Genomic DNA, 21,561 nt, shown 5'->3' with positions numbered 1-21,561 from the left:
TTTAACCCCAATCCCTCCTTTCTTCTCTCACCCCCTGTGGAGTCCAGGTTTTACTGTGCATCACCTACACTCCCACATTTGACCTGAACGGCAGTGCTGTGCTGAAGATAGCTGAGGTGAGTGCCACCTGCTCATAGCTTCCCTTGCTCTGCGCTAAAGACTCCTGTGGACCTGAGCCCCAGCAGGGTGAACCCCTCTCTCATTACTGGGGAAGGGGTTCTGCTGGGGAATTGCTCTGTAGGCTGCATGCTATGTGCCTGCCATCCTTATTCCTAATGCCATGGGTTTTAGAGCTCTGCATGCTTTTGTGGGCTCCATTTGAAGCTTTGGCCACAAAGATAACAGTACCAGGTCCTCCCACATGCTGTCTCTTCTTAGCCGTGGCATATCTGACTTGAATCATATACACATCAAGAGGTACATAGACATGAGCTAGTAAATACGGGTTTCTCCCTAAAAGTTCACTCAAAGGACACAATTGGGTTTACTGCTTATGCACTCAAAACCAGTCTAGGCTGGATCAGGCCCCATTCCTCATCTCAGATATATCACAGATGCTTGAATTAAAATGGACTTCTCAGGGTGGAGGGATGGCTTAGCAGTTAAGGCGCTTGCCTGCAAAGCCAAAGGACCCAGGTTCGATTCTCCCATGACCCACATAAGCCGTATGTACAAGTGACACATGCATCTGGAGTTGGTTTGCAGCAGCTAGAAGCCCTGATGTGCCCATTTTCTCTGTCTCAAGTAAATAAATAAAAAAGTTAAAAGTATATTTTTTAAAAATGGACTTATTTTTTTTTTAAAAAAACAAGGCATATTGCTTTCTTAGTCTTTTCCCTAAGATTCATTGCAAAGCATTTGGTTTTTAAAAATGGTTTTTAAGAAACTGAGTACAAAATTTAAAGAGATGTTTATTGATCCAATCCCATCACTGTCTCCCAAGCCCTGACAAATGCATTTTATAGCGATCATTGGAAAGCCTCTTTTATTTTTTCCATCTACGCTGTAGCCTAGAGATACCTGAGCCTTCTGGCATGGCTAGTAATGCAGCCAGCAGAAACCCTGGCTTATTGGATGTCTTGTGTGTGCTTTCAGCTCTCGGAATCATCATTTTGGAGCTGAACTTAACCACACAAGAGTTTTCCTTCTGTTTCTTGAAATGAGTATCTTTGGGGCTTGCTTGTTCCTGCAGGAGGATATGTTCAGACCCCCCCCAAAGGCAGTGTTTTTCTGAATTCTGAAATTATGGAGAAAGAAGAAACCTCACTTCATCCCTCCTCTGCCGTGTTTACATTAGGTACATGTGCGCTGGGGCACTATGGGGCATTAAAGAGTGAAATTAAGAGGAAATTTCTTGTTCCAAAACTGGGGCTAGAATTCATGAATTCATACATCCAGGAAATCATTCTACCATTGAGCTACACCCCCAGCCCGGGGGAAGTCATTTTTGAGCATAGGGATCATCGATGTGTCTGTCATTCCAAAGAGAAAGAGCAGCCAGCCAGCTGGCCCCTCACTACACTATGAATCAGTTTCCAAATGTGTAACTACGGAGAAAGACGCAAACACTCTTCTTTTGTACAATGATTCGTTTTACTTTATATTAGCAATGAACTAGGGTAGCAGTCAGGATTGTTTTGAACTGAATTTGAAGAGGCATGATGAGTGCCCTTATAATCTATAGACTCATTTGTCGCAGGACGTAGCTTCTGAAAATAGCACGAAGCATTATTGGCTTGCAAAATGTTGTTAGATTGAGAAATGTCCCTTTTCACTGCTCAGCTGTTGCCATGTAGACGGAGCCTAGGAAGTAGACAAGGAGTCACAGTGCTTTTGGGAGGACCTCCACTCTGTGCTACCCCAGGAGAGGAGGAGTCTGGCTGTCCTACCCTCACAGAGATAGATGGGTTGCTGAATGAGTCAGAGCTATTCAAAACGTGTGGTCCTTAAAGAGTGCATGTGTACTGCCACGGTCCGCACAAGTGAGGAGTGCTCGCTGGGAGTTCCTGGAAATCAGCAAAAGACACAGCAGAAAGTGAGAATCATCAAGACACAAGGTTTTCTACCAAAGTCAGGAAAAGCGTCATATGACCCAAAAGAAAAAGTCTTAGATTAGGAAGAGTATGGGAATTAAGGCCCTGAGGCATGGTGGTCAAAAGTACAGGTTCCATGGGGCTGAGGAGATAGCCCAACGGATACAGTGCTGGCTTGGCATGTGTGGGGGCCTGGCTTTGGCCCCTAAAATCCACATAAAAATGCCAGCTGCACACAACTGTAATCCCAGCCCTGGAGAGGCAGAGACAGAAAGATCCCTGTGGCTCCTAGGCTAGCTAGTCTAACCTATTTTGTAAGAGAGCCCCTGTCTCAAAAAAGCTAGATTTCAGGGCTAGTGGTTAAGACACTTGCCTAAGAAGTCCAAGGATCCAGGTTTGATTCCCCAGTACCTAGTTAAGCCAGATGGACAAGATGGCACATGCATCTGGAGTTCATATGTGATGGCTAGAGGTCTGGGGTGCCCATTCTGTCTGTGTCTGTGTCTCTCTCTCTCTATCTATCTATCTATCTATCTGCCTCTCAAATAAATAAATAAATATTTTTGTTTATTTTTGTTTATTTTTATTTATTTGAGAGTGACAGAGAAAGAGGCAGAAAGTTTGAGAGAGAGAGAAAGACAGAATGGCATGCCAGGGTCTCCAGCCACCACAAACAAACTCCAGACATATGTGCCCCCTTGTGCATCTGGCTAACGGGGGTCCTGGGGAATTGAGCCTCGAACCAGGGTCCTTAGCCTTCACAGGCAAGCGCTTAACCACTAAGCCATCTCTCCAGCCCATAAATAATTTTTAAAAAGGTAGTGTCTCAAAAAGTGAATGATACTCAAGATTGTCTTCTGCCCTCAACACTTACACACACATGTACAAATGCATACAATATACACCTGCATACACACACATGTATTTCTACATGCACAAAGAATGGGCTCTGGATCCCTTGTGAAGTGGATCCTGCCCCACAGAGGTTTTCCTAGGCTTCTCTTTAAGCCTCATGTTTGCTGCTATAAAAGAAATGACAAGTTATAATTGTGCCAATTAGACAAGAAATCTTTAGTCTACATTGAAAGCTGTTTGTACAGGTACAGATACATAGTGTGAAATGTTTGCTGTTGTCTTTTTTTTTTTTTTAATACAGAAGCGATTTATAAAACCTCCATAAAGTAAATCAACTAAAACGCCTCTGAGGATGGTGGAAAGGAACTAGCTGTTCTCTTCTTTGTCACTCTCATATAGGTTGACAATTACTCAAGGGTGGTGTTTACCCTAAAGCCTGTTGATCAGGAAATGGGATGTGTACTTATGTATGATGAATGAGGCTATTTTCACAAGGTACTGCTGAAAGTTTAAAAGGATCATTAAGCTCTCAAAAATAATGTAAATATGTAGGCAAGCTTGGCTTGTGTGTCTAACATGAACTTGCTTAATTAAACTCCAAATAGGAAAGTATTCTAGAAGAGTACCTTCTGTGTTGCAAAGGAATAAGAAATATCACCATTTTTAAGAATTGGACAGTTATGGAATAAAGAACCAGTTTTAACTGTTCAGTTTCATGAACCATCACTAATAAACCTCAGCATAGATGGATACATAGTCCCTCCTCTTTATTGAAAACGAGCCCAAGTTTTCATTTAGTATTATGCATGGGTTAGCAGATAGGTTGAGTTTTCCCTTAACATAGGAAAACACTGAAGGTGTAGAAATTGCCAAAGTCTTCAGTCAAGGAAAAGATGGAGTGATAGCCAAAATCTCTCCAAAGCTAATTTGAAGATAGTTAATGCAATTGTTCTGTTGGAAAGATTTGGGGCACATCCCATACCTGCTGGACTTTTCAATTGAATTGCTCAAAGGCAGAGAACCCAAGATTAAGCCACAAATGTTTATCTGATCATTTGATCTTACTGGCTGCTAGAAACTTCCAGATTTTTGTTTGTTTGTTTTTCCTATGGTAGGCTGTTAGGTTTAGGCCAGATATTGCTTCAAAGACCATTGTTTTTGTTTTTTTACTAATATTCCTTTATTCAGTGACCCCCCCCCCCCCGCTTTTACTCATTCTATTCCCATAACTGTCTTTTCCAAAACACTGATGAATAACAGCTGTTAGTCATTGAGTCCCTTGGGCATGGCTGTAAGCAGCAATATATATATATTCTCCTTTAATCTGTACCACAACTGAGCTAAATAAAGAACTACATACATGCAAAATGAAGTTAATTTGTTTGCCTGGGTTTCTGTAACCTCACATTCAAAGCCAGACATTTTACACTGCAAGCATGTGCTATGCAGCCCTATGCTTCCCTGCTCCCTGGCTAGCCTCCCTCCGTCTTAGAAAATGCTAGGTGAATATCACTGTAATAATATTGGCACCCAGGGAAATTCTTAGGAGATGTATTTTCCTTGAACCTTACCCGAGGCATTTAGTTAGATAATTGCCACATGGTGTTGAGCATGCTGATGAAGTTAAATACAGATGCATTTTATTTATTTATTTTTTTTGTGCCCATAGATTCAAGAGGCCACTAGGAACATGCTACTTTCTTGGGCATTTCTGTGTATTAGCAGTTCATTTATTTATCTATTTTGATTCTGATTATCCTACTACCATCAGAGAAGATCTTGAGGTTAGTAATAGCTCTGCTTGTTATCCCCAGGAGATTAAAAGCACAGAGGGGCCCAGGCATGGTGGCACATGCCTTTAATCCCAGCATTCGGGAGGCAGAGGTAGGAGGATCGCCATGAGTTCAAGGTCACCCTGAGACTACACAGTGAATTCCAGGTCAGCCTGAGGTAGAGTGAGAGCCTACCACAAAAACCAAAAATTAAAAATAAAAATAAAAAAGCGCAGAGGGTGAAGACTTGCCACCCAAAATACCTATTCCATGTCTCTAATTGTCACTAATGTATTTTTCTCACCTGGGGCTATTTATAGCCTTCCAAATGTTCCATGATTCTCTTTGTACTTTGATGTGGCACCATGTTTCTGAGACACAAATAGCCTACAACTAAGAACAGATAGTCTCCACTAATAATGCAGAAGACACATGCACAGATGGCCAGACTCATTCATCCCAGATGACTCATGTGTGCCTCTGCAGTCTTGAAGGAGGATACCCATCTTCTGGAAAGATAACGAGCCACACGGACAGGTCCACTACCTAAACCAGTTTAGACTGTAAGTCAGGAAATCCCATTCTGAGGAGCTTCCTTCTTCCCAGCCTTCCTGAATTCCTCTTGCGTCGTTTCTGCACAAATCTCTGTATGAAGCTGGTTTGCCTCCTCTGACCTATGTGTTCTTGTTTGTTTGTTTGTTTTGTTTTGTTTTTGTGGGTTTTTTTTTTTTTTTTCCAGGTAGGGTCTCACTCTAGGCCAGGCTGACCTGGAATTCACTATGTAGTCTCAGGGTGGCCTCGAACTCGTGGCAATCCTTCTCTCTCTGCCTCCCGAGTGCTGGGATTAAAGCCATGTACCACCACACCTGGCCCACCTATGTGTTCTTTGACTGCTTGCTGCCAGATAGACTTGCACAAAGCCGATCTTTCCAATTCAAGGAATTTTCACATCTCCTTTGCCCTCTTATTTGTTGGCTCTTAAAGGACTGGTTTGGAGTTAGAAGACACATATCAGTAAGAGATCCCCCCAACCCCTTCATTTTGGGCTGGTTCACAGGGCCGAGGTCGGTATAAGCTTGCATATCCAAGAGGGGCAGCTGGCCAGCTGAGTGGGAAAGTACCCAAGGGTTCCAGGTTATTTATTGCCCAGAGCTTTTGTTTGAGGTGTCCATGAGGAAAAGGGGGTCAGTTGCAAGGGGGCCTGGTTCGGGTAGTACTCTGTTTTGATTGACAGGCTTGAATTATATAACCTGTTCTTTGCTATGCACATCCCTGTCCCTGACACGACTGATTGAAATCATGTGCATTCCCAATTATGCACAGGCATGAGACGGTAAATAAGGAATTCAGTCTAAAAGTTCACTTTGCAGACACAGTTGCCTTACTGTGTGTATACCCAATACCAGTCCAGGCTAGATGTCCCATCTCTGATCCCAAATATCCATAAGAACATATTTGACTAGACACTGACCACAAAGGGGAACTAAGCAATGGTCACTAAGGGAAGAGAAATGTATTCCAATGGTGGGACAGGGTGCACATGCAGATCAATGCAGGTTCAAGGGTGGCCCAGGTTGCAAATAGGTTTCTAGGTGCATTGCTGGGAAAAGGGTGTGTTTACTGCCCAAGCTAAGTGGTAGCCCAGGTTGCTAAGCTATTTCCTTTAGCTTACCTGCTCAAAGCCATTATTAAAAGTATTTTTATTTATTTGCAAGCAGAAAGAGATAGACTAACAAGAAAGAGAGAGAGAGAATGGGTGTGCCAGGGCTTCCAGCCACTGCAAACAAACTCCAAATACATGTGCCACTGTGCATCTGGCTCTGTGTAGGTACTAGGGAATCGAACCCAGGTCTTTAGCTGTTGCAGGTAAGCACCTTAACTGATGAGCCATCTCTCCAGCCCCCTCAAGGCCATTTTTATATGCCAGCACAAGCTAAAAAGAACATAAAAGAAGTTAGATTCTAAGAATCAGAATGATAGAATATTCCTTGTGGCACATTAGGAATTCCCTTTTAAGCTTAGATCCAAAAGAAAATCCAGTGAACTTCCTTCCCTATGGATCATGGGGCTCAGGTGACATATTTTCTAGGATGAGTAAGTACAGCATCAGTTCTTGCCCTCTTTCTCTCTCTACCTGTATTTTCAACAATTTGAGGGGCGCCTCTCTCTTGTTACATACCCACCTGCTGCCATTGTCCATCCGTGAGGAAGAAAAAATAAGTGGCCTGACCACTGATCCATCACACAATTCATCATACAGTTTAGACTTGCAGTGAGAACCAGAAGTCCTCATGTGATCTCAAGCATTTATAATCTTCCCTATATCAAAGACATTTCTTTATTCTTTTTTTTTTTGTTGTTTGTTTGTTTTTTTGTTTTTTTCAAGGTAGGGTCTCGCTCTAGCCCAGGCTGACCTGGAATTCACTATGTAGTCTCAGGGTGGCCTTGAACTCACAGTGATCCTCCTACCTCTGCCTCCCAGTGCTGGGATTAAAGGCGGGCACCACCACGCCCGCTTTCTCTTCTTATTTTTTAAAATATTTTTTAAATATTTTATTTATTTATTTATTTACTTGACAGAGAGAAAGAGAAGGAGAGAGAGAGAGAAAGCGAATGGGCACACCAGGGCTCCAGCCTCTGCAAACGAATTCCAGACGCATGCGCCCTCTTGTACATCTGGCTAATCTGGGTCCTGGGGAATGGAACCTAGGTCCTTTGGCTTTACAGACAAACGCCTTAACTGCTAAACCATCCCTCCAGCCCTCCCTTCTTTTTTACAAAGGCAAAAGATTATGTGATCTGAACAACAACCAAAGTACCCCTTTTCTTTTTTTTTATTTAAAATATTCTATTTGCTTATTTGAAAGAGAGAAAGGAGTGAGCTGGGTGTGGTGGCGCACGCCTTCAATCCCAGTCAGAGTTAGGAGGACCACCAAGGGTTTGAGGCCACCCTGAGACTACATAGTGAATTCCAGGTCAGCCTGAGCCAGATTGAGACCCTACCTCAAAAAAAAAAAAAAAAAAAAAAAAAAAAACCACAAAAACAAACAAACAAGAGAAAGGGAGGGGGAGAAAGAGAGAGAGGAAGGACATGCCAGGGCCTCTCCAGACACATGCACCACCTTATGCATCTGGCTTTACATGGATACTGGGGAATCCTACACCAGTCCTTGGGCTTTGCAGGCAAGTGCTTAACTGCTGAGCCATCTCTTCAGCACCCTTTTCTTTTTTGTAGCTTAATGTCTTTTAAAAAAATTTTATCTATTAATTTTTTTCTTTTATTATTTTCATTAACAACATATTTTGTGTGGATACATCATGTGTTGGCACCCTCTTCTCCCTCGTTCCTGCCTCCATTCTGCTGGGGACCCTCCTCAGTGGGGTTGCAGGTATTCCCTATGGGGTTGTGGTTTATGTGTTGTGGGAGTGGCAGTCAGTTATTTTGAGAGGGGGAGGAAATGCCTCCAGGCATGATGTCTCAACCTGTGGCTTTATTTATTTATTTATTTATTTATTTATTGAGGTAGGATTTCCCTCTAGCTGACCTGGAATTCACTATGTAGTCTCATCTTAGCCTCGAACTCATGATGATTCTCATACCTCTGCCTCCCCAGTGCTGGTACCAAAGGTGTGCGCCACCATGCCCGGCTCAACCTGTGGCTCTTACAATCTTTCCGCCCCCTCTTCCACAAAATTCCTTGAACCATGGTGGGTGAGTTTTAAGTCTACTTCAGCGATGAGCTCTTTGGAGCCTCTGGATCTCTGCTTTGGTAGGTGTTGAGTGTCCTCAGGGTCTGTCTCCTTCACCCTGGCGTTGGTTCTCAGGTTCAGCAGGGAAGCAGCGCTCTTGCTCGTCTCCCCAATTCCTCTGTGGATTCAGATGTGGCTTGGCTGAAGTGTAAGGGGTAGTTATCTCCTCGGGTCTTGCTACCTTCTGAAAAAGAATAGATTTTCCAACAGAGAATGAAGTCAGCATAGTTAAAATGGGATAAGCATTATTAATTTAGGGAGAATCTGATGTATGTAACCCCCCTTGTTTTTTTTTTTTTTTTTGTTTGTTTGTTTGTTTTCGAGGTAGGGTCTCACTCTAGCACAGGCTGACCTGGAATTCACTATGGAGTCTCAGGGTGGCCCCAAACTCACAGCGATCCTACCTCTGCCTCCGGAGTGCTGGGATTAAAGGCGTGTGCCTCCATGCCCGGCTGTTACCCCCTATTTTTTTTGCCAATGACTAGTGAGAGCTTGACACTGGGGAGCATAATCTTTGTCTCCATAGGATTCTGATCTGGATGCTAAGATGTAGCTTAATTTACAGCCGTATTTTCATCACCCTTAGCTATTTTTCATCTCTATTTTTTCCAATTGGCAATATACCAGCTCTTCTCTTCATGAACTTTTGATTCAGTACTATGCACTTTTTATTTAATTTATTTATTTATTTGAAAGCGACAGACAGAGAAAGAGGCAGAGAGAGAGAGAGAGACAGAAAGAGAGAATGGGCACGCCAGGGCTTCCAGCCACTGCAAACGAACCCCAGACGTGCGCCCCCTTGTGCATCTGGCTAACGTGGGACCTGGGGAATCGAGCCTCAAACTGGAGTCCATAGGCTTCACAGGCAAGCGCTTAACCGCTAAGCCATCTCTCCAGCCCCTATGCACTTTTTAAAGACACACTAATGCCACTCACCTCATTCACATAAGGAAGAGAAAGATGCAGACGTATAGTTCAGCAAACTGAAGGTCACATGTACTTTGCAAGTATAAGCAAATTTCTCCTGAGGCATCTCTTTAAAAATTATACCTGCTTTGGTCAGTGTCTACAGAATCAACTATATTCCATTATGCTCCTTGGTTTTCAGTAATGTAACGATCCCAGCCTGAGTTTAGCCTGGTACTGTTAGGCATAGTCCCCTCACCTAGTGACGTTTAACTTTTATTGCTTAGGCATGTCTGCACACTTGGATTTTCTTGCTCTTTTCCTCTTCGTGGGCTTGTTTCACTTCACTAACCATTTGTTTTTGCTCTCAGTTGTGCTTAGCATGTAAAGCTGGATGTCCTCAAATGCATGAACTGCTCAAAATGTCTCTTACAGCCTTCCTTGCTGCCCTGTGTCTTCATGCATTTCCCTGCCGATCAGGGGCCTATGGCTTTTTGCAAGGTGTTTCACTTGGCCCATTGCACTTCTGGCTGAGGTGCAGACACTTTTAAGTTCTGTATGACAAACGCCAAGGGCATCCCAGGGAGGTAGGATGACGCCGGGGAAACTAAAAAATGAAAACTGCTGGGAATGGTAGCATATGCCTTTAATCCTAGCATTTGGGAGGCTGAGACAGGAGAATCACTGTGAGTTTGAGGCCAGAGTGAGATTACAGAGTGAATTCCATGTCAGCTTGGGCTAAATTGTGACCCTACCTTGAAAGAAACCAAAAAAATAATGAAAGAAATAATGAAAGAAGATGAAAACACAGGCTCCTACTCAGAAACTCAGCTTGGTATTCTCTTATCCAAGGCCCTTATTGAAGTCCTGCCTTGTGGTAGAAGAATATTCATACAGTAAAAGAACACCTCTGGCCTTGAAGACTAAGTGCTTAGGTTTAAACTAGGACCCCTAGTTCAGTTAACTGTTTGCTGATTTGTTTTAACTGCAGGAAGCTTAAAAAACTGTTCTTTTGGGGATGCCAGGCTGGCTAATAAAGAATTTCTTTCTTCCTAAATACCTAATGGCAGAGAGGCTAGCAGAGAGATGAGAAATTTTTTAAAATATTTTTTACTTTTATTTATTTATTTGAGAGCAACAGACAGAGAGAAAGAGAGAGAATGGGTGCGCCAGGGCCTCCAGCCACTGCAAATGAACTCCAGATGCGTGCGCCCCCTTGTGCATCCAGCTAACATGGGTCCTGGGGAATCGAGCCTCAAACCGTGGTCCTTAGGCTTCACAGGAAAGCGCTTAACCGCTAGGCCATCTCTCCAGCCCAGATGAGAATTTTTTTAAGAAAATATTTTACTTATTTATTTGCAAGAAGAAAGAGAGGGAGAAAAAGAGAGAGAATGGATGTGCCAGGACCTCCAGCTACTACAAATGGACTCCAGATGCATGCACTACTTTGTGCATCTGGCTGTACATGGGCACTGGGCAATAAAACTCAGGTAATCAGTCATTGCAGACAAGTACCTTAACCACTGAGCCAGCTTTCCAAGCCCGAGATGATAATTTTGATATTTAACAATTGTCATATTCAGTATTACATATTCCCATTTTGGGTAGAATAAATTTCTTGGATTAACACCTTTTCTCCTTCACCCACTTAATATGCTCACCTTTTCCCGTAATAAAAACATCTTCTGTGATAAGTCATGCCCAATGTTACCCCTGACTATTAGAAACTAAAAACAGTGTGTCATTAAAGCCTTTCCCCAGCACCCCCCAAAAATAAGCTTGGTATTTTCAGAGTTCTCAATGCACCAAACCATATAAATCAGATTCCTTGGGTGTACTTAGTTTCATATATCTAAAGAGACTTTCGTGTGTCTAAAGGGAGGTTGTCTAGTGTGTATTTTCCAATGTTCAAGAGAATTTATATTAAGTGTGCGGATGAATGCTCAGAATTGCTTCCCTTTCACCTCCCATGCTTTCACGGTTTAAAATTCCTCTATAAATATATGTAAAACCCGCACATCTTAAACATCAACAGCTAGAAAGATTCCCTGGAAAAATGTAAGATATAAAGACAGTTGTTAAATTATGAAATACAAATGGTGCCAGTATGCCTAATTAGACTGCAGAGAATTTAGTTTCATTAAAGTGCAATGTTATACTCATTTAGAAATATTTTCAAAGGTTTAAAATTATTTTATCACATGCCAAAGGAGAAGCTGTGGGGATTAAGACACTTTTCTAAAAGCAGGTATGGAGCCAGGCGTGGTGGCGCACACCTTTAATCACAGCACTCAGGAGGCGGGGTAGGAGGATCACCATGAATTCGAGGCCACCCTGAGACTACATAATGAATTCCAGGTCAGCCTGGGTTAGAGTGAGACCCTTTCTCAAAAAAAAAGCAGATATCAATTATTGTGACTTTAAATCCATTATAACCCATAATCATTTGAGAATATGAGCTTATAATTCACATGTCCCAAGCAGTTTTACAAAAATACTTTATAACTTGGCTATACTTTTAACTATAAAATGAATCCGTCTAAGTCAACATTCAAGGACAATATTGAGTTTTAAATATCCTTTTGAAATATTAATCTTGTTTATAAGATATAAGTCAAACTTTAAAATATTTACTTTGGAGAGTTGGGGTGTGGATAAATTATAGAGTTGCTTGCTTAGGGATTCCATCCCTAGACTGAAAAAGAAAAAAAAGAGGGCTAGAGAAATGGCTTAAGTGATTAAGTTACTTGCCTGCAAAGCCAGAGGACCCAGGTTCAATTCCCCAGGACCCACGTAAGCCAGATGCACAAGGTGGCACATGCATCTGGAGTTTGTTTGCAGTGGCTGGAGGCCCTGGCATACCCATTCTCTCTCTATTTGCATCTCTCTCTCTCTTCTTCTTTTTCTCTCTTAAACAAATAAATAAATAATGAAATATTTTAAAAATAAGAAGAAAGAGGAGGAGGAGGCGGAGAAAACATTTGTTCTTACTTGGTTAATTTTACAGAAAGTTTCCAAATGAGGTTTGTCAAGGAGTTCTCATGCCTTAAGCAGTAACAGCAGCAAATATTAACACTTAGTCTCTCTGGTCTGAGCTATTTTCGTGATAGATATTGGGAGCTAGTCTTGTGTCTGTCTTTGAGAAAGAACAGCATACCACATGGGGGGTGGGGGTGGAGAGCAGGCAAGTTTAAAGCATCCATTCATTATTAAGCCCATCCTTGTAGCTTCAAAAATTAATTAGGGACCATAAACTCTGAAAGGCCATGACATTGAGCAGTAGCATTATCAAATGGATTTTTCCCCCTAAAACTGGAGTTTCCCCATCAATCGCCACCAGGGAGCCTTTTTAGGCTTGGCCAGACATTCAGACTCGTGGGCTCCTGGGAGGCCTCAGCCGCACACCTCTGGGAGGGAACGGAGCGGCTGGCAGGGGATTTCTGAATCCTCACCGCAGGCCAGGGTGGATCTCTGGCTCTCAGTTGGCAGGGCAGCATTCCAGAATGCAGATCCCCCTGGCTTTAGAGCTCCATGCACACCGCCAACAAGAGCAACTGTTGCTGCAAGAACTTCACAGACAGAGCTTGCAGAGTTCCCTCAGGTGATGGGTTCAGCTTGAGGATTCCTTGTGCCCAGTGAGACGCAAACCTGTGGTTTCCCACCGGGTATCAGAGTTGATTCCCTGTCATCCTGATTTAGGTGCAGCCCACTGATCAGAAAACTTTTTTTTTTCACAAACTATTCTACCTTTATTAATGTTAACAGAGCACAGTGACGGTTGACCCAAAGTCAAACTCATTATAGTTCAGGAAAAAAGGTTTCCATAACCTTTCACCTTCACTTTATAACTCATGAGTTAATAAATTTTCTTAGGACATAAAGCTTTCTCCCACCACCTAAGTTGCCTCTTGGAAGCTCACTAATTTGTATTCTGTTATGAAGAATAAGATTAAGAGCATTAATTCTTAGGGAAATATTAATTTCCCCGTATGATTAATGACAGATTTCTAGAGGTTTTCATCATATTTAGTTATTTTCGTTAATAACAAGTCCAAAGGCAGTCTGACTTTCTGGTTAAGAAGGATCAGAGATTGAGACAGAAGGATCTCAAGTTTCCAGGCCAGCCTGTGTCACATGTGAATGAAAGCCTATCAGAAAAAAAAGGGGGGGGGGGCTGGAGAGATGGCTTAGTGGTTAAGCGCTTACCTGTGAAGCCTGAGGATCCCGGTTCAAGGCTCGGTTCCCCAGGTCCCACGTTAGCCAGATGCACAAGGGGGCGCACGCGTCTGGAGTTCGTTTGCAATGGCTGGGGTCCCTGGGGTGCCCATTCCCCCCCCCCTTTGCCTCTTTCTCTCTGTGTCTGTCTCTCTCAAATAAATAAATAAAATTAAAAACAAAACAAAACAAAAAAGTCTTGGTAACCTCTCTGTGATGGCAAAGAGCATTTGGGGATGAGAGGATGCCTGGAGCCTGTGTTGCTGTCTTATTTCCCCATCAGGTGTGCATAGAGACGTACACACGCACCTGTCACCAGCGTAGTATAAACACTGCCGTAAGGGCGACCCTCAGCCAGATGCTCAGTGACCTGACGCTGCAGTTGCGACAAAGGCAGGAGAACACGGTGAGTCGCCGCCCCGCACATTCGCACAGGACTGGGTGACGTGTGTGTGTGTGTGTGTGTGTGTGTGTGTGTGTGTGTGTCACTGCCCGCTGTGAGTCCCAAGTTCAGGCCCCTCTTGCTTCCCACTGGACACACTAAGAAGGGCTCGGGGTTCTTGTTAGAGAATACTTATTTATATAAGCTTAGATGTTTAGAATTTTTCCCATCTTACCGCAAAGTTCTTCCTTAGAGTTTTGATAATTTTTTTAGTCACTGTTTTAATTTCTTTTAATATTTTATTTATTTATGAGAGAGGCAGAGAGAGAGAGAGAATGAGGGCTCACTAGGGCCTCCAGCCACTGCAAACAAACTCCACCATGCACATCTGGCTTTACATGGGTACTGGGGAATTGAACCTGGAACCCTTGGCTTTGCAGGCAAGTGCCTTAACTGCTAAACCATCTCTCCAGGCCCCTGTTTTAAATTTTCATTTTCTTTCTTAATTACTTTTTGAAACTTCATACATTAAATATTTTTTATTTAAAATATTATGTGGGCTGGGTGTGGTGGGTGCACACCTTTAATCCCAGCACTCAGGAGGCAGAGGTAGGAAGGATCACCATGAGTTCAAGGCCACCCTGAGACTACTGAGCTAAAGTGCGAACCTACCTCAAGAAACTTAAAAACAAAATCATGTGGAGCTGGAGAGATGGCTTAGCACTTAAGGCACTTGCCTGCAAAGCCTGAGGACCCATGTTTGACTCTCCAGATCCCTCGTAAACCTGAAGCACAAAGTTGCACGTGCCCACTAGGTGGCACAAGCGTCTGGTGTTCCATTGCAGTGGCTGAACCAATCCTCTGTCTCTCTAAAATTAAAAAAATAAAATAAAAAGATTATGCTATTAATGGGATTAGGGAAGGAGGACAAAAGAGAGTAATAGGAAGAAATTATAATCAAATTATAGTACATTCGTGTATTAAAATTCTCGACAGAAATATTGTGGTATTAAATTTGAAATGAAGGAAAGTGTGGAGCGGTGCCTCACGGGCTCGGAGGTCTGGTGTGTCTACCTGTGATAACTAAAGGTCGGAACAGGAGTGCCCACTGCCGCCGAGCCTCAGGGGAAAGCTGAACTTCTTCAGCATCAAAGCCCACGGTAGCTTTTTGCTCTAAACTTGATTGTCTAAAATGGGTTTTTAAGGGAATTCAACTGGCTCTTTGTATGTATTGTCTTCTGGGAATGTTAATGAGAGGGTGAGACCTCTTTAAAAGTGGTGTTTTGTCTTGATTTTAAAAGCCACCTTTGTAATAACTTACTAAAATTTTCATAAAATCTTGCATGGATCTCTGAAATGACATGAATTTTTTGTTCTCTTCTTTTAAACAGAAAATGTCAGTTGGAGTTGGAAATATCTCAGCTAATTCTTTTGATAGAAATTTAGCTTTCCTGTTTAATTTCATATATATCTTATTTTTAACTTCAATCTTTTTTTTAAGTTTTAGAAAACTGTAGTGTTGAGGAGAGCCTTACAGATTATCAAGTCAAATTCTCTCGTTTCTTATTTTGCAAATGGGAAGATGAAGCCCAGAGGGATGAAATTGAAATCTAAAGTTAATGAGCTTCACATGAACAAGGCAAAACCAATCACTGGCTCCCAGGCCATGTCTCCATTCATGCGTGCTCGGGCGGCCCATGCTGAAAATAGCATTAATCTGGAAAAACAAATATTGATTTTTTTCTTTTGTGCTTGCTGTGCCCAAAGCCCATTTCTGATTTTTAAAAAAATGATAATTTGAGATATCTTTATTACTTTAGCTTACCCCTTGTTGAAAACAATTTCATTTATAATAGAACTTTGAATGTGATGGGCATGGAAACATTATCTCTTAAAAAGTCTATAAAGTAGAAACTGTATTAGGAGAAAATGGAAACAAGTCTAAGATATTAAGAATTCTTATTTTAGTATACAGTCATATTCCATCCTTGCTACATGACCAAATGCTCTATTATTAATATCTCAATGTTATAAAATATGATATTTAAATGAAATGTCTCAAAATGCCTGAGTTATGTCTATATAATCTTATTTTTGAAGTTTTAAGTAGAGGGTAATCATATATCATATTATAATGTGTCAGCTAGTGGTAGACCATATTTAGAAAGGAATATACATATAGCACGCACGCACACACACACAGTTTTCCAGATAATGCTTTGGCCTTAATAGCTCTGGAGAGGCTGATCTGATAGATGAGTTAGTCTGTCCCCTCATTAAATAGGAAGGTGACGCTTCTGCTCTGTGGCCATCTTTGAACCTGTATTCAAAGTCCAGCAGGTCTATTCCCTCTTTCTCACTCCATTAGGGCCAAGCACAGTGCATGTAGTCTATGACTTTGGGATCAGTTGCTGTCTGTGTAAAGATTAATGCACCTCTTCAAGTACAAATTGCCCCCAAATTATTACACAGCAACCTGGAATTATTATACAGGGTCCCTCAGAGCTTAAACTTCCAGGAAATGGGTGGGCTCTTGAATGAATTATTTTGTGAACTGAGGGAACTCAGTTCTAAACATTAAAGTCTTTCCCAGAAAGACAGAGAGCTGTGAAATGCTGTTGTTACCAGTGGTCTCTGGGTGTTTCCAGGTTCTTGGCATCTTATTCAAAGAATTGTAGAAAGGCGTACATGAACAGTTATACAGAGAGACACTTCATTGAGGCAGAGCAATAGTAAATGTTTGAATACACTGCCAAGGGGCAGCGGGCCACTGGAGCCAAGAGTACTCAAGAGCCCCAGAAAATGGTTGGGGACTTCTCTTTATAGCGTCACTAGAGGAGGACGGATTGGTCGCTAGGAGAATAGACTGGGCGGTGCTCTGGGTTGATTGACAGGCTTGGGTTATCTGACATTTTCTCTGCTGCACATCTTTCTTCCATGCTGTATCTGATTTTAATCATATTTATTCTCAGGTACACATAGATGTAGGATGGTACATAGGGGTTTCTCCTTAAAAGTCCACTTAGAGGACACAGTTTGCCTTACTGCACATGCACCCCAAACCAGCTCAGGCTAGATGGCCTCATGCTGTGCTGGTCCTCATCTGTGTACCGATCAGGTATAAAGATCCTAAGTTCACCGTGTCCAGTGGGGCATACACGTAGCTCGGTATAGGTGGGGAGCCCAGGAGGAGGGCATGTTTACCACATAAACCAAGTGCTATCCTGGGTGGCTAAGCTAATCCTTTGCAGGCCTGCCTCACTAGCAAGGTTTGCTTAGGTAAGGAAGCTAAGCCTGGTACACTCGTGATGCCATTTTGTTTCCTAGAACTTTCCGTTGTCTAAGAGTCCGCACTTTTCCTTGCCTAACTCTCCTACTTGTCTGTGTATGTCTCCCTCAATAGATAATTGAAAACCCAGATGTTCCGCAGGAATTCAGGAGTCAAGGTATTGGGTTCAATTTTTACTAGCTGATTTCAAAGGCAGGCATGAGAACACCTACTTTGCGCTTGGAACTGGGGGTGTGGAGATGGCAGGAGCTGGCAGGTTAGTTTACCAATCTCCTTGGGCGCTTTGCCTTGCTTAGTACTGTTTAATCAGCTGTTCTCTTCCTTCTGTCCCTACGCTCTCATGCCAACTGTACCCATTCCCGTTCCAATGTGTGAGGGAGATGAACTCCTTACATTGCTCCCATGTGGAACCTTACTTCCTTTCTTTTCTTTTTCCTTCCTTTCCTTTATTCCTCCCTCCCTCCTTTCTTCCTTTTGTTTTTCCTTCTTTTCTCCATAGATCCAGATTTTATTACTTAACGTGAGAATTGGGTAGAAAGCTACAGTGATCTGATTGGCAAATAATACTATTTGACCAGTTTACCAATACCAATTTCTTATTTTTCCCCCCTTTCTTTCTTCACTCATTCGTTTTGAGACAAGAGTTTTGCTCTGTAGCTCAGGCTGCTCTTGAACTTGGCAATTCTCTTACATCAGCCTCCCAAGAGCTGGGATTACAAGTGTATACCACCACACCTGGCTGCCAAATACCAGTTTCTTGACACGACAATGAATCACTTTCCACAATGTCTTACAGACAGCCCAATTTAAGTGGCAGGCGAAATCAAATGAAGGAACTGTCTAACCTACACAATGAACCAAATAACGATCAACATGTCATTGACAGGCAATTTGTTTTTTTTAAAACTACTTTGACACTATATTTTCTAAAGGGGGTAAGAAAAGCTAAAGTCATTTAATTAAAAAAATAAATGTAGATTGTATTTCAGAATATTCATTGCTTTAAAAAAAATACTGGAGGGGCTGAAGAGAGAGCTCACTCAGTATAGTGCTTGCCTCACAAGCGTGAGGACCTGAGTTCAATCCTTAGTGCTCATGTCAAAATGCCAGGTGTCTCTGTCGCTCACTGGGCAGCTTACTTGGTAAGTCCCAGGCCAATGAGAGACCCTGTCTCAGAAAAGATGGACAACATTCCTGCGTATGACTCCTTAGGCTGTCAACTGGCCTCTACACTCATCACACATGCACACACGCACACACGCACACACGCACACACACACACACACACACACACACACACACACATATCCACTCCCTACACACACATTAAAATAAACCAGAAAAAAATCTGTAGTGACAGGTTTTGAAGTTAAAAATAGGGAGGAGTTGCAATAGGAAGAAAATAACAAAGGGGATAAAGAAAATGGGGAGGAGTAGGGAGAGAGACTTAAACAGCCACAATTAGAAGGAAAGAAAAAAAGAGAGGGAGGGGAAGAAATGAGAACGAACTCCTTTAAATCAATGACTCAGAGACATCGCTGAAGCAGCTCTGCTCCAAGCCTGCCTTGGGCCAGACGCTGCTGTAGCATCTTTTCAGCTTTTGACTAGGACTTCCCACCTGTCCTCTTTGCTCCTTTACTGACTCCTGCATTTCCATAAAAGCCTCGCTTCAGTGCAGGGCACTCTTACAAGCTGAAAGGAAGCTGCAGCTCCAGGCTACATCTCTAAAAGCCCATTAGTAGTCCAGGGGTAGTGGTCCATGCCTGTAACCCAAGCTGCTTGGGATCTTGAGGCAAGAGGGCCAGAAGTTCATGGGGTGCTGGGGAGATGGCTAAGGAGATTAAACAATTGCCCCTCGAGCCTGGAGTGCCTGAATTCAGATCCCAAGGCTCCAAGCCAGAAGCTGCTGCGGCCGGCCTCTGTAATCACAGCTTACTGATGGTTGGATGGGAGGCAGAAACAAGGGAGTCTTCTAGAAGCTCACAGACTAGCTGGTCTGGTAAATGTAGCGATGAAGCACAAGATGCCTGAGATGAGGTGGAACAACCCCCACCTCCAACCTCTCCTCATATAACGCGGCACATAGACTCCCACACTTACACAAATGAACATGTGTATATACAATCACACACACACACACACACACACACACACACACACACACACACCAAAAAGAGACATTTAAAGAGTACTTAAAAATTTTTTTTTGTAAGCAGAGAGAGATAGACAGAAGAGAGACAGATAAAGAATAGGCACGCCAGGACCTCTAACCATTGCAAACGAACTCCAGACATATGTGCTACCTTGTGCATGTGGCTTATGTGGGTCCTAGGGAATTGAACCTGGGTCCTTTCGCTTCTCAGGCAAGAGCCTTAACTGTTAAGCCATCTCTCGGGCCCATAAAGGGTATTTTAAGATAGTTAGTATTTATCCATTTGCAAGTAGAGAGACAGACAGACAGAAAGAGAAAATGGGTGAGCCAGGACCACTAGCTGCTGCAAGCAGACTGCAGATGAATGTGCCCCTTTGTACATCTGTCTTTACATGGATACTAGGGAATTGAACTTGGGTTGTTTGGCTTTGTGGACAAGTACTTTTAACCACAGAGCAATCTTTTCAGTCTCCAAAAAAAAATTTTTAAGTTCAAAGCCATCCTGAATAAGATATAAAAACAGAAAAACATGGAGAGGTTCATTTTAAGTTTCTTCAAAAGTCAGCTTAAGCACTACTTATAGAATTTATTTATTTTAAAACTTGTTTTATTGTTGAATCTCATCACGTCACTGCTCCCTTTTTTGCATTGCCTGATTTGAGATCTTAGCCTGTGAGGATCAACTATTTGCTTCCTTTCCCTACCCTCCTTCACGTCTAGATTTATTTTCTCTCTTACATCCTTGCTGTTTTCCCTCCATCTTTCTTAACTTCATGGTCATTCATTCATTTGTACATTCATCGGTTATCTAGCCCCTTAGATCCTCAAGGAACAAATGCGGGCTGGAGAGGTGGCTCAGTGGTTAAAGGTGCTTGCTTTCAAAGCCTGCAGGCCTGGGTTCATTTCCCCAGAACCCACATAGGGCCAGATGCACAACATGGCACATGCACCTGGAATTTGTTTGCAGAGGCAAGGCACCCTGGCACACACATTCTCCCCACCTCTCTCTTTCTCTCTCAAATAAATAAAAATAAGGCAACAACTGTTTTTACTTATTGTTCCACTTAACTCCACAGTTCTGTGAAGAATTATTTCATTTGCCAGAAGGAGAGTGGAAGCTGCCTCGAGTTCACACAAGCAACAAAGTGTAGACCTATATTAAAATAGACTCCAGATTCCAGCTTTTTTCTCACAGAGTCTCTGCAGGAGTTTTAATTCTGGTTTCTGGAAATTGGAACCTGTATGGAGGGGAAAATGCTTTCTCTGGCGTTGGCTGTTGCTCCATTATCAGCAAAGACCACGCATCCTGTGTACAATAGACAAACGGCTGAAGTAGGTCAAGGTGGTGACTAAATTACTCTGCCCCCACTGTCTGGTTTCTTAATTCCCAAAACCCATCTTTTATTTCTCAGGGTAACAGCACAGATGTGTTCAGAAGACTGGTTATCCAAGAGGTCAGAATATGGGATCCATAGATAGCCTGCGGCTTTCACACTGAGAAAGTCATCGTCCATTATGTTTTTTTTTTAATTCACCATATATCTTTTCATTAAATGTCAATAAACTATACCTGTAATGGAATATGATCTTTTCTTCCTGGACTATCTTTTTAAAAACATTTTTATTATTTTTATTTATTTGAGAGAGAGAGAGACAGAAGGCAGATATAGAGAATGGGCATACCAAGGTCTGAATTCCAGATACATATGCCATCTTGTGCATCTGGCTTACGTGGGTCCTCAGGAATCGAACCATGGTCTTTTGACTTTGCAGGCAAGTGCCTCAACCGCTAAGCCATCTCTCCAGCCCGTGGACTATCTCCTGAGTGTTTTTCTAAGGATAGTTCTCTTTTACTCTTATCTTTCCTCTGATTGCTGTGACAGCCTAAGAGAGGTCTCGCATCTGAAAATAAAATCGTATTTCAGTCCTGAGCGCCATAGGAAGCACAGGTTGGGAATGACATTAAGGGAGTCACCTGTACCCCACACAAATCTAACTCTTGTCCCCTCTTCTGTTTTGAAGGGTTAACAGTAGAGGCCCTCTGTGACGATGTTGTGTCTGTCCTCACGGTCCTGTGTGAGAAGCTTCAAGCCTCCATAAAGTAAGCGTTCCATTTCTCCGATAACGTGTCCACAGCTTCACTTAAATCGCAGACCATACAGACAGGAGTTCCCCTCTCCAATGGAATTCATCCGTCATTCCTGAGA

The 21,561-nt window shown here is 42.6% G+C and overlaps 1 protein-coding gene across 1 annotated transcript in view; it reads left to right on the top strand.

The window, feature by feature from the left end:
* The window catches only part of Arfgef3 (ARFGEF family member 3), a 196,172-nt gene that overhangs the window by 79,551 nt on the left and 95,060 nt on the right, over positions 1-21,561 (top strand). The window contains exons 5-8 of the mRNA XM_004651167.3: positions 48-116; positions 13,815-13,937; positions 17,317-17,359; positions 21,377-21,455. Of these exons, the coding sequence (XP_004651224.2) occupies positions 48-116; positions 13,815-13,937; positions 17,317-17,359; positions 21,377-21,455 (314 nt within the window). The remainder of the gene's footprint in view (positions 1-47; positions 117-13,814; positions 13,938-17,316; positions 17,360-21,376; positions 21,456-21,561) is intronic.

Source organism: Jaculus jaculus, chromosome 9 (genome assembly GCF_020740685.1).
Source record: "Jaculus jaculus isolate mJacJac1 chromosome 9, mJacJac1.mat.Y.cur, whole genome shotgun sequence".
Taxonomy (NCBI): domain Eukaryota; kingdom Metazoa; phylum Chordata; class Mammalia; order Rodentia; family Dipodidae; genus Jaculus; species Jaculus jaculus.
The sequence above is the reverse complement of the archived record's forward strand: the minus strand, read 5'-3'. Positions and strand labels throughout refer to the sequence as shown.